This window comes from Hemitrygon akajei, chromosome 5 (genome assembly GCF_048418815.1).
Source record: "Hemitrygon akajei chromosome 5, sHemAka1.3, whole genome shotgun sequence".
Lineage (NCBI taxonomy): Eukaryota > Metazoa > Chordata > Chondrichthyes > Myliobatiformes > Dasyatidae > Hemitrygon > Hemitrygon akajei.
Window position 1 is genome coordinate 26,211,224 of NC_133128.1, and position 13,199 is coordinate 26,224,422.

Sequence of the window (13,199 nt, forward strand, 5' to 3'; positions counted from 1 at the left end):
GACTAGATAGGGAGGATGTGGAGAGAATGCTTCCTCTGGTGGGGGTATCCAGAACGAGAGGGCACAGCCTTAAAATTGAGGGGCAATCTTTTAGAACAGAGGTAAGGAGGAATTTTTTTAGCAGAGAGTAGTGAATCTGTGGAATGCTCCACCACAGACTGCGATGAAGGCCAAGCCCATGGGTATATTTAATACGGAAGTTAATAGTTTCCTGATTGGTCAGGGTATCAAAGGATATGGCGAGAAGGCAGATGTATGGGGCTGAGTGGGATCCGGGATCAGCCATGATGGAATGGCAGAGCAGACTCAATGGGATGAATTGCCTAATTCTGTTCTTATGTCTTATGGTCTTTTGGACATATGTCACTAAGGTAGGATCCCACCCAACATGCCCAATACACAAGATCCAAGTTTTCTATAACAAAGATTTTATTTTCAATTTCAATGCTAATTTCACATTTATATAAAAAGATGAAAGGCAGGTCTGGTAATAGATTACATTTTGCACAGCTCACACATCAAACCAAAATTCTTAAAGCTTCACTTGTTTGTAAGTATCAGCTTAAAATCAATCTATATATCAGATAATCATTGATTTATCAGAAGCACTGACTGTTAACTATTTTGACCTCCTGCAATATTGACACTTAGTAAGTGGCTGATAACTTTGTCAAAGGTTATTTAATATTTTTATGTTTGTTTGTTTTATTAACTTGTAAACAAAACATTTAAAATTGCATAAAAATTTTCTATGTTAACTGATACGTCAAAAAATTGTTAAGCTAGTTTGCACAACAACAAACTGCTAATCTTTACCTGGCTTATCTATAATGTGCAAGTCTTTTCATGGTAAACAATAGAGAAATTTGTACAACCCCTATATTTTATTTATTGACATACAGCGTGGAAGAGGCTCTTCCAAAACTTTGAGCCACGCTGCCCGGCAAACACCTCATTTAATCCTTGCCTAATGACGGGACTATTTACAATGACCAATTAACCTTCCAGCTGGTAGGTCTTTGGACTGTAGGAGGAAACCAGAGCATACCCTGAGGAAACTCACAGGGAGAACGTACAAACTCTTTACAAGCAGTGGTGGAAATTGAACCCGGGTCACTGGTACTGTAAAGTGTTGTGCTAACCACTACATTACCTATTATGTTCCACTAAGTAGTAAAACCACTTGTAGCCCATTTCCTGCTTGACGTGTTGTTGGACTGGGGTTACTCTGAATTAATATTACTTCAAAAATTCGTACCAATGAAAATTTAGTAGCTCACAATGAGATTTGTACAACGAGGCCAAGTGCACAACAAAATACACTTGTTCCGGTGGCCATGACAAAATTCTTGACTATATCCATTATTGTCTCCATTACATAACTATGAAATGCAATTGCCATTTCAATTAAAGTTCTTTGAACACTGGCAGTATTGATAAAGTCTCATTGTCATGATCGATATCAGAAGACTAATCATGAATCCATTTATTGTCAGGAACTCGTAGCTGACTGTGTCAAGGTTCATGAATATGCTCCTTAAGCCTATATCAGAACAGAAAGACCAAACAGGCTCTTGTGGTTGAGCACCACCTCCTTAAAGTCAATTAAAAGGTATCAAAACTTGAATAATTTTCTTATTGTTATACAGAATTGCACTGTACAGAATCATAGGCTTTTACTGTTCATGTTTCCATTGTTACATTCAAAAATCCATTGAAAAAGGATAGATTACCACCTAAGCAGAGGCAGTCTTTGGCAATATTTCCTATTTGAAAACAACCTCTTTTGACAAAACTGTCAAGTTTTTTCTCAGCAGCAAAAAATATGTCTTAAAGCCAAATATTTTCATATTCCAATTACTATACATCTTATGGTCTTATATTCCAATTATGCTTAGATGGAAAATGTATCAGGTGGCTTGGCTATCTACCTCCTTCAGTAGTCCAACTAATCAAAATGTTAGCAGTCTGAAGGTATTTATGTTAAGTCATAAATGACATTTGTTGTGCAGTAAAAGTATTGTAGAATTCAACAGTTCCATTTCCTATAATGCAACTTTATGTATTTAGTACACCACAAAGTCAACACCTGGAAGCAAAAGGAATGCTCATGGTAATTCATGAAACATTTGTTAATCCTATGTTTTAGATGCATCATCTCTGTTCTGTGGATTTTTAGAGGAAGAATCTTGTGTACTATTTGAATAATGTCCAGAATCTACACTTGATTGACTGCTTTCCAGGTCTTCATCTTCATTAGTAATTTTCAAGTCAGACTTCTTTGTCTCTTGGTTCATTTTCTTCTCATTGGCTTTATCTGGATTTAGTGACACTGGTGAAGTCTCTGATTGTGACACAATAGAGAGTTTATCCCAGTGATCCTCCTGGAGGTTATCTTTAATCACCGCCGGAAATACAGGCTGTTGGGATGATTCGGTCAAATACTGAAAAAAAAAATTATTTTGTTATTGTATAGTATAAATATTAATTTTATGTTTGGTTGAGTTTTCAAATTAATTTTCTGCCTGACAATTTTATTTGCAGGTACTGGCTGCCAACCTAAATAATACACCCATACTTTTGAGTTTTAACATACCCCTACAACATTTCATCAAGTAAAAGGCTCAGGGTAGATTCCCAAGTTATATTCCATTGCTGGCAGGCAAAAGAAATGTTTGGATATTAAGGAAATCAGGGGATAAGGGGTTAATTGGTTGGTTGCACAGGCTCAAAGGGCTGGAAGGGCCTTTTACCATGATGCATCTCTAAATAAATAAATACAGGAAATAAATACTGAGGTAAAATACTAGCCATGATTTTATTCGATAATTGAGAGAGCATTAGGATCTAATGCTTACTCCCTTTTCTGTTTATAATTTCCCATTTATTCCACCCAGTTCCTGCCTCCAAGGAATGGGATATAACTAATAAAAATCTTGTATTTTCTCTGTTCTCTATAATTTTCTAACTCCTAAAATATAGTTTTATCCATATCAAATACCTCAGAACTTATTTTTACATAAATTAATACACATTGAGGTAGATAAGTCCGTAGCACAGATAAAACAGATGGAGCCCTGATCAAGTGTAGCCTAGTTCTTGTGGGAAGCTAGGGCAGAAATTGCAGGGTTCCTTGCAGAGATATTTGTATTATTGATAGCCACAGGTAAGATGCCATAAGACTGGAGGATGAATAGTGTGTGCCTTTACTTACAAAAAGCCTGAGAACTACAAAGCTAAAAGCCTGACATTAGTGTTAGGTAAGTTATTGAAGGGGATTTACAGAGAGACAATCTACATGCTTTTGGGAAGGCAAAGACTGATTAGGGATAGTCAATGTAGCTTTGTGTATGGGGAGTTGTCTCATGAGTTTGATTAAATTTTTGAACAGGTGACCAAGAAGGTAGATGAAAGGAGTGTGGTAGACAACAACATGGATCTTAGCAAAGCCTTTGACAAGATACCTCATGGCAGCCTAGACCAGAAACTTAGATCACATAGGATCCAGGGCAAGTGAGCCAACTGGATACAAAATTGGCTTCAAAGTAGAGGATTTGCTGAAGGGTTATCTTTTAGGCCAGTGGTGTACCACAGGGATTGCTGCTTGATCCACAGTTGTTCATCATTTATGTTGACAATTTGGATGGGAGGGTGAGTGCTATAGTTAGTATCTTGGTGCATAATACTAAATTTGGTGGTATGATGGACATTGTAGAAGGTTATTTAAGATTATAATCAAATCTTGATCAATTGGGCCAAGGAACTGAGGAATGGTGAGTGGTAGAACATGAAGAGCTCGGGATGGAGCGATACAAGTGGGCAGCATAGTGAAGAAGGATTTTGGCATGTTTGCCCTTCATCAACAAGAATTTTGAGTACAGGAGTTGGGGTAAGATCATAAAATATCACATTATAGCTCTACAAAACGTTGGTAAGGCCATATTTGGAGTAAGGCATTCACTTCAGGTTGGCTAACTAACCAGAAACTAACCAGGATCTCACGAAAAAGATTTAAGGATATTACTGAAAATGGAAGACATGGGTTATAAGGTGACAATGTATAGGCTAGGAGTTTATTTTTCCCCTGGACCTAAGAGACTGCAAGAAGTCCTTAAGACGGATATAAGAAGAATGGCCAAAATCTTTCCCCAGGTAGAGTCCAAAACTATACAGGAAATAGGTTTAAAATGAGAGGGAAAAGATTTAAAAGGTGACCAGAGAGGCAACCTTTATAATTTGTGCCTGGAATGTAATGCAGAGGAAACAGTAGAGGGAGGTACAATTTGACATTTAAAAGGCCTTTGGATGGGCATGGGAACAGAAAGGGTTAAACAATTAAAGATTAGCTTTATTTGTCACACGTAAATTGAAATATCAAAACCTACAGCGAAATGTGGCATTTGCATCAAATCAAATCAGCGAGGATTGAGCAGGGTAGTCTGTAAGTGTCGCAATGCTTGCAGTGCCAACATAGCATAGCCAGAACTTACTAACCCACTAACCCTAATGGCATGTCTTCAGAATGTGGAAGGAAATGCGAGCACCTGGAGGAAACCCGCATGGTCTTGGAGAGAACATACAAACTCCTTACAGGTAGTGTGGGAAATGAATCCCAAATGGTGATTGCTGTAAAGCGATATGCTAACCACTACATTACTACACCTCCTGTGGTTTAGTGATGTGGACCAAACGGAGGCAAGTAGGACTTGGTGAACTTGGTGAACAGTGACGAAATGGGCCCAGGGGCCTGTTTCTGTCCTGTATATCTCTATGACTCTGAGTTCTGGTGTTTTTGTACCTCAATGGAGCACAATCTTGTTTTTAAGCATCAGCAGAGATACTATTGGCACCAAACCAATTAGTCCTTCATTTTCTTCTCACATATAAACCCAGCTACTATTTATGCAAATCCTCCTAAAACGGCCTTCACTATCAGGCCCTTCAGCCCATCTAGTCTGTGTTGAGTTATTTTTCTTCCTATTCCCATCGACCTGCATCTGGACCACTGCCCTCCATACCCTTCCATCCAGGTACTTACTCAAACTTTTCTTACATGTTGAAATTGAACCCACATCCATAACTTCCACTGGCAGCTAGTTCTACACTCTCACCACCCTCTCTGAGTGAAGAAGCTCCCACCATGTTCTCCTTAAACATTTCACCCTTCACCTTAACCCATGAGTTTTTGTTTTAGTCTCACCTAACCTCAGTAGAATAAGCCTGCTTGCATTTACCCTATCCATACCACTCATAATTTTATATATCTCCTTATTTCCTACACTCCAGGGACTAAAGTCCTAATCTATTCAACATTTCCCTATAATTCAGGTCCTCAAATTTGGCAACATCCTTGTAAATTTTCTCTGCGCTCTTTCAATCTTATTGATATCTTTCCTGTAGGTAGATGGACAGAACTTTAAAACTTATGCAACCTTTTAATAGAGCTTCGCTTTTAGCAAACAGCTAAGTACTAATAAATATTTGTAGCAAATACTAATAAATATATGATTCCAATTGATCAGAATCAGGCATATGTGGTGAAATTTGTTAATTTAGTGGCAGCAGTACAATGCTACACATGATAACATAGAAAAAAATAAATAAGTAAATCAATTACAATAAGTCAATATATATGTATACTGAATATTTAAATTAAAAATAATTAAAAATCAAGGCAGTAATAGAATTGACTCAGTCCTGACGAAGGTTCTCAGCCCGAAATGTCAACAGCGATTCTCCCTATAGATGCTGCCTGGCCTGCTGCGTTCCACCAGCAGTTTGTGTGTGTTGCCTATGATTTATTTTATTTTTCTACTCTAGATAGATATTCCTGTGGTATAACAGCATTTCTAGTCAGGCTGGCAGACATTTAAATGTGCAGGATTACTTCATGGTTGATCCAGAATTTAATGTTTTCTCACTGAACGTGCTTGACAACAGTGCTGTAACTTGACTTGGAGTAAGATTTAAGGACATACATTTTCTTGTGAGTAATCCTGCATCTTTAAATATAAAACTGTACGTTTGGTTGAGATTTACCATCAATCAGCCAAATTGAAGGCTTTCTGGCTAAACAGAAATAAAAGATGAGTCATACCTCTCTTATATGCACCGGGAGGCTGTAGGATGGGTACATTAGGTGCTTGACCGTTCTGCGTACATAGATCACAAAGAGAAAACATCCCAGTGTTATCAGCAAAACAGAAAACAATGCGATGAATAGGACCTGGGCTGCTTCGATTGCTCTTCTCTTAGCTATATGTGAAAAAAGCACCATCGTTAATAGGGGTGCTGAGATGCAACCCAAGACATCATACTTTACAACACTGCACCAGGACTGGCAACAGAACTTAGAACTGGTAGAGTCCTAAGCACAGGGATAAATCAGAGTTAGTATTTGCTCAGAGTTATTCCATCATTAGTATAAATCTGATGTTATCCCAAGTTCACCTCTAACTGAGCACATGACTAATTCACAATTACCCGGCATGGTAGAGGTGTTGAGAGCAGAACAAGCACATGCAGGGCTGAAAGGCAGCTCATCAAACATTCACCTTAGTTACATATGCAATATGGAATAAAAAGCGATGCGGCAGACTGTTACATTGAACAGCAATTGTTAGTCTCCTGTTTCACTGTGAAATGGGTGACATCTCCTTGTCCCTTGTTAGTGAGAGAGAGGGGGAGGGGGGAGAGAGAGAGGGGAGAGAGAAAGGGGGTGAGGGAGAGGGGGAGAGAGGGGGTGAGAGAGAGGGGTGAGACAGAGGGGAGAGAGAAGGGGGAGAGAGAGGGGGAGAGGGAGAGAGAGAGAGAGGACCTGTGGCATGTTGAACTGTCTTTTAAACAGTAGATTCTGTTGGCTGCAGATTGTGGTCTCTTCATCTCTCTTTGGGGGCTTTTGCTGTGGCTGGGTGGGTGGTGGGTGTGGCTGCTTTTGCTGAAATGGGTGGGGAGGGGGAGACGGGGAGCTTTGGGGTTCTAATGTTTTTCCGTTGTTCATCCTTTTGCATTTTTTATGGATGTCTGCAAGGACTAAGTAATTCAGGTTGTTTACTGCTTTCATTCTATGATAATAAACAGAATGTTGAACATGTCACTTGTTCGCTGAATATTTAGCCAAGTAACACAATGGAAATATCAGGCTCAGAAATGTGTCAGAAAAAATATTAAGGGTGAGTAGTAAATCACAAAAGCTTCTCATTACTTTGCTGCATCAGCAAAATAATTGCACTGAGGATTTTCAACGGAACCCTTCACCAGAGGTCCATTTCAGTAGTAATTTGATCCCATGTACAGCATATCTTCACAAGTAAGGAATGAAAATGAGAGTTCAGTCTATGTGCCCGAGTGCATTTCCATCAGAGGAATCTAAGGTAAATTCACTTGACTGAGGAATGGCCAAGGCATGAGAAATCCAAAAGAGAGGTTTACATTTTTAAATGCATGATTTACTGCTATACAGATTTGAAGAGTTTGGGATAGCATTAAAGCAAGGCAAGGAAAACTATTTTGATCATGAATATGGTATTAAGTAGCCCAGTGTTCAATGGAGTCATCAAACCAACTGCAGACACAATTTAATCAATCACTTTCACACACAATCTTCAAATCTATAATGATATTCATCTAATATTATTGTAGAAGTAGAAGAGTAAACGACCCTCGTGGTACCCAACTATTGTAACTTTCTTACATTTCTAGGATCATTCTTTTCTCACATATTCTTTCATTGATTATATTATGGTTATTATTCTATTATCAATTTATTGAGTATGCCCACAAGAAAATTAATCTTGTATGTGGTGACATATATGTACTTTGATAATAAATTTACTTTGAATTTTGAACTTGATCAAATATGTAGTTAACCTACAGAATTCAGATCAGCTATAGACCAGTTGGATGTTTGAACAGAGAAATGGCAGATAGAATTTGCCAATTTGGTTCGCTCACAGGGACATTGAGAAGTCAAATAAAAGAGGAACGTGTACAGTAAATGGTGTGGCCCTTAGGAGCAGTAATGCACATAGTTCTTATACAAGTCTACAGCTCCCTGAAACTGGCAACACAAGCAGATAAAGTGATAAACGAGGTAATTGGCATTGCTTGCTTTCATCAGTCAGGGTGCTGAATATTCAGTTTCAGACTTATCACGTACTCTGAAACATACAGTCAAATATGTCATCTGCATTAATAACCAGCACACCCAAGAATGTATTAGGGGCAAGTGTCACTGTGCACTCTGGTACCAATATAGCATGTCCATAATGTTCAATGCAACAACACACAACATAAGCAGCAACAGTTGGAACAGAACAAAATAAGAGCTGAGCAAAAGCAGCCTATTTTCCACCCACCTAACCCCTCACACACATAGATTTCCAACCCCAGGGCAGGCCGCCTCGGGGCCTCTAGTCCCACACTCTCAAAACTAGGCCTCCTGGGAACGAAGTTCAAAATTCTAAGTAAATTTATTATCAAAGTACATACTATCCTGAGATTCATTTTCTTGTGGGCATTCACAGTAAGTACAATGAAACACAATAGAATCAATTAAATACTACACACAACAAAGAGAATAAATATTGAGAATAAATGTTGGGATGTCATGTTGCTGCTACTTGAAACTTTCTAAGAGATATGTGAGAATGGATTGTTTTAAGATAAGGACACAAGAAAAACTCTGCAGCTCCCCTTTAAATTAGCACCATCGGACCCTTTAACTTCACCTGAAAGGCTTCATTCATCTCTAACAATGTGATAATTCAGTCGTGGCGTCTCCCCTGAGCAAGGCGTCTGTTTTACGAGGGAACACAAGACACAATCTGGGCTTTTCACTCTTGTAAAAAACCTTCGAGCAGGGGTTCTCAGCCTCTGTTATGTCATGGACCAATACCATTAAACAAGGGGTACATGGATCCCAGGTTGGGAACCCCTGCTTTAGAGGAATGTCAATTCTTATTCACAGAGCAAATGTCTGTAGAAAGTTAAATTTGTAACACAGCTTCAAGTGAGACCAACTGGAAGATTAAAAGTCCACAGAAGCACTGCCAGAGCATAGAAAAATACCACAAAATTGTGATTAGCCCATTCATATCACTTAATAGAATCTGACATTCCTTTTCACAATGGAGTGAAATGACACTAGCAGCAGGAATATAATTGTGCCTTCATCTCTCTATTATAACATAATAAATAATTATTATAAATTCACATTTTATGATTTAAGTGACTGCAGAAGTCTCACCATTAGCAGTGACAGAAGAACAAGTCACAGGGCTGGCCAAGCCTTCCTTTAAAAGATCAGGTACAAAGGCATGCACTTTCAGGCAGTACGTAGCCCATGCCTGAAGATCTTGCAGCAAAGTTGATGAAACGGTTGTCACATTACGTACCTGAAATAAAATATGAGCATGATTATTGGCTGGATTTCCTTAAGTTTCTCAGTAACGTTAGACTCAAGGTTCAAGGATACAATACGTATAAAAGAAAGACACGTAACACTATCGGTGTAAAATCAGTTCAAAGTTTACTAATTGACAAAGGGTAAGTTTTATATTTATCTAGGTGTGTGCAGCTAGGGTCTCATTAGATCATCACATCCATCCCATTGCAGCCCAGCACAGTGATGAAGCCCGAACAAGCTCCCCCCTCCACTCCTTGCTGAGGGGGGATTCATAACCGCTGGCGAAGGGGCGCAGTACAAAGTCACCTACATAGCAGGCTGTGCACAGACTGAGTCCTTGGTCAGTGTGCCACCCCATGGTTAGCCCGAGCCACACACACGCCAAACTATTCACAACCCATGTTCTCTTCCTGCAAGTAATGGAAAAATAATGTCTAGACTGGTTCAAAGGACAAAATCAAAACTTGCACACATTATTTTCTGAGACAGAATGCAAGATTGATAAAGCTCTTAAAAATGCTTTTCTTACTGCTCCTAGCCTGGCTCTTTTGTAGAACGGTTGCTCTTGCCCATTCTCAGCATTGTAAACTTTTTCCCACCATGCATTTCCTTGTAGAAATTAGTATTGAATCTGAAACCATCCTTTCATACCGAGGGTTTGAGATCACAACTTGTGTAAGAGTATTTTATCATTAGAGCTCATTTATTTACTCATTATTTTGAATCTGAGTGAAATGATTATCTATCTTTGAGGCATCAAGCACAAAGATTTGATTGTCAATCAAGTCAAATCAGGTTTATTGTCACATGCACAAGTACAGTGAGGTATAGGTGCAAATGAAAAATGGGCTTGCAGCAGCAGCACTGGATGTCGGTTAGGACAACACAGAACATAAATAACTATATTATAACAGACATTAATACAAAAAAAAACACAATCAGAGAAAGCTTCATAGTAGATCAAGAGGCGGTCCATAGTCTTCCATTGCTTAGGTAGGGTTACGATTATGCAGGTCAATTCAAGGACCTGATGGTTGTAGGAAAGCAGGTCTTTAAATCAGAGAATTACTACTAACCATAACAAGAGGAGTCATAACTTTAGAGTGGTTGGAGGAAAGAGTAAGGGGGATGTCAGAGACTGTTTTTTTACAGAGAGAGGGGCACATTCATGAAATACGTTGCCAGGGGTGGTGGTAGAGGGAGCTACTTTGGGGGAATTTAAAAGACACTTGAGTAGGAACATAAATGAAAGAAAAATGGAGGGCTATGTGGGAAGGAAGCGTTAGATTGATCTTAGTGTAGGTTAAAAGGTCGGCACAACATCACGGGCTGAATGGCCTGTACACTGTTGTACTGTTCTATAATCCATAACGTTCCAAGCAAATTGTATCAGTGAGTCCTTAAACCAAAATCATCACCGACAGTTCCATCTGACATAATAGCTAAAATATTGAAAATTTAGAATTCAAAATAAAGCTTAAGAAATCCAAAAATGTTGTCAAAGTTAGTCACAGTAAAGCTGACAAAAATCTAGAGATTTGGGAAGATCCAGCATTTAAAAAGCTCCTTTGTCACAAAGTGCCAATAAAATATTAGCAAAATGCATATACATTCATAGAGAAGATAGGAGCATGTACTGGGAAAATAACAGAGCCTTTCAAGCCTGCTCTGACCATTCAAAAAGATCCCAGCTGACGTACTTCAATATCACTTCCTCACTTTTCCCCAAATAAAACAAATATCAAGCTTCATTAAACTGTATATCTGGCTTCCACAGTTCTCTGTTGCCAAGAAATCCACAGATTTATTGTCCTCATGTCAATGTCTAGCCTTAATCCATGGCTGTCAGCTCAAGCCAAAGGAAACAAATTATCCACCCTGTGATGGCCTGGTGGGATCACTCACATTCTTCTTATCTTCAGAAAATGTAGCCTTACTTGTTCCAATTGCTCTTCATAACACATCGCAAGAAAGAATTGTATAAACACCCGTCACATCCAGACATAACAATCCTCTGATGAGAAGGTCAAAATTGGACTTTGTATGAGGTCTGGACACACCAGGGACCACGATTTGATGAGTCTTACTCCAACTCCTTATAATAAGGATCAGCATTCTTTAGAGATGAAAGTTTGAAAAGGGGCTATAGAGCAACTTCTTCATGCAGATGGTGGCACATATCTGGAAAGAGCTGACAGAGGAAGTGATTGAGGCTGGTACAATAACAGTATTAAAAAGACATTTGGGTAAGTACATGGGTGAGACCTTTTTAATGCCATGGACCAATACCATTAAGCAAGGGCCCTGTGGACTCCACGTTGGGAACCCCTGGCTTAGAGGGATCTGGCCAAATGCAGGCAAATTGGAATAGCTTGGTGGGCACCATGGACAAGTTGTGCCTAACTCGTAGTATTGCTGCTTGGCTTTATTACCACGGTTGGCATAGATGAGCAGGGCCAAAATATACACCTTAGTATTACTGCCATGGTCATTTGGGCTGTGGTATACTTGGGCTGAAGTACGTTGTATTCGTCCTGGCTTCTATCTGCCATTTCAACTGTTTGTCCTGCTCGGCTGGAAACTTTGCGATTCTTGTACCAGGACAATCACAGACATCTGTACACCAACATTTATTAGCCTCTTGAGTTTTAGAAGATTTGTTTTTTTTAGTACTCAAAATGGATTTTTTTTCTAATTTCCCCAAATTATATTCCACCCATCATCTTCCTAATCACTTTATACATCTCCCACATGACTCATTTTCACTCCTAGCTTTGGATCACCAACAAATGTGGATTCCTTACCACCGAGCCCCCCAAGTAAATCATCAGAAAACATGGTAAATGACTGAGGCTCAAACATGGACTCTCTTGGCAACTCACACTTTCAATCCATTTATTTCTGCTCTCCCAGTTCTGTCCTTTAACCAATGCTTTGAATTTGCTGTTCCTAATGCTGTGAATATCTTGCACCTGCTTTTCCATTAAACGCATTTTCAAAATGTGTCCAGTTGTACCTCCTATCTACACTCTCAAAATTTTTGCTTCAATAGATCAATGATTGTTTGTGTCTCCTGAATCAACATATTCACCCAGTTAATTGTCAGGATGGAGCTCCCAGGACTGGACACCATCTATTCCAGCAGACTCAGGAGGAAAGCAATCAGCATAACCAGAGACACTACACACCCCGGCCACTCCCTGTTTGACCCACTGCCATCCAGCAAAAGGTTCAGGGCACTAAAAGCCAGAACAAATAGACTGAGGAACAGCTTCTACCCCAGAGCTGTGGTCTCCATCTCACCACTCCCACAGAACAATGACTGAAACTGTGACACACACACGCACACACAAGGACTCAAATACTCACACTAACAGCACTTTGTGCATTACTGTGATATTCTGGTGCTGCTGCAACTTATTTTCTGCTACTTATCTATTTAATACTGTTTTTCTATCACTCTTATCTACCGCTTTATTTAATTACCTGAGAGGAAGCCAAACAGAATTTCATTGTATCTATGTATAATGACAATAAAGATCATTCATTCGTTCTATAAACAGTTCTGCATCACTTTATCCACATTAGTTGGATAACTTTATTCATCTTTCAATCCATAGGAACTATTTTATCATCTAGGGAGCTCTTTCTAAATTGGTGCCATACTTCCCACATTAAACCTGTGCCTACACCTAAAAAATTCTGTATGGAATGTAAATGACATCATCAAAGGCCTTACAGAATCCAGAATCAGATTTATTATAACTAACTTATGACATGAAATGTGTTATTT

The 13,199-nt window shown here is 39.0% G+C and overlaps 1 protein-coding gene across 1 annotated transcript in view; it reads right to left on the reverse strand.

Annotated features, from left to right (window-relative positions):
* Positions 1–411: 411 nt before the first annotated feature.
* Positions 412–13,199, reverse strand: part of LOC140727565 (interleukin-10 receptor subunit beta-like) — a 66,382-nt gene continuing 53,594 nt past the window's right edge. The window contains exons 7-9 of the mRNA XM_073045053.1: positions 9,248–9,395; positions 6,098–6,255; positions 412–2,444 (exon numbers count right to left, since the gene is read on the reverse strand). Coding sequence (XP_072901154.1) covers positions 2,139–2,444; positions 6,098–6,255; positions 9,248–9,395 — 612 coding nt within the window. The 3' untranslated portion in view covers positions 412–2,138. The remainder of the gene's footprint in view (positions 2,445–6,097; positions 6,256–9,247; positions 9,396–13,199) is intronic.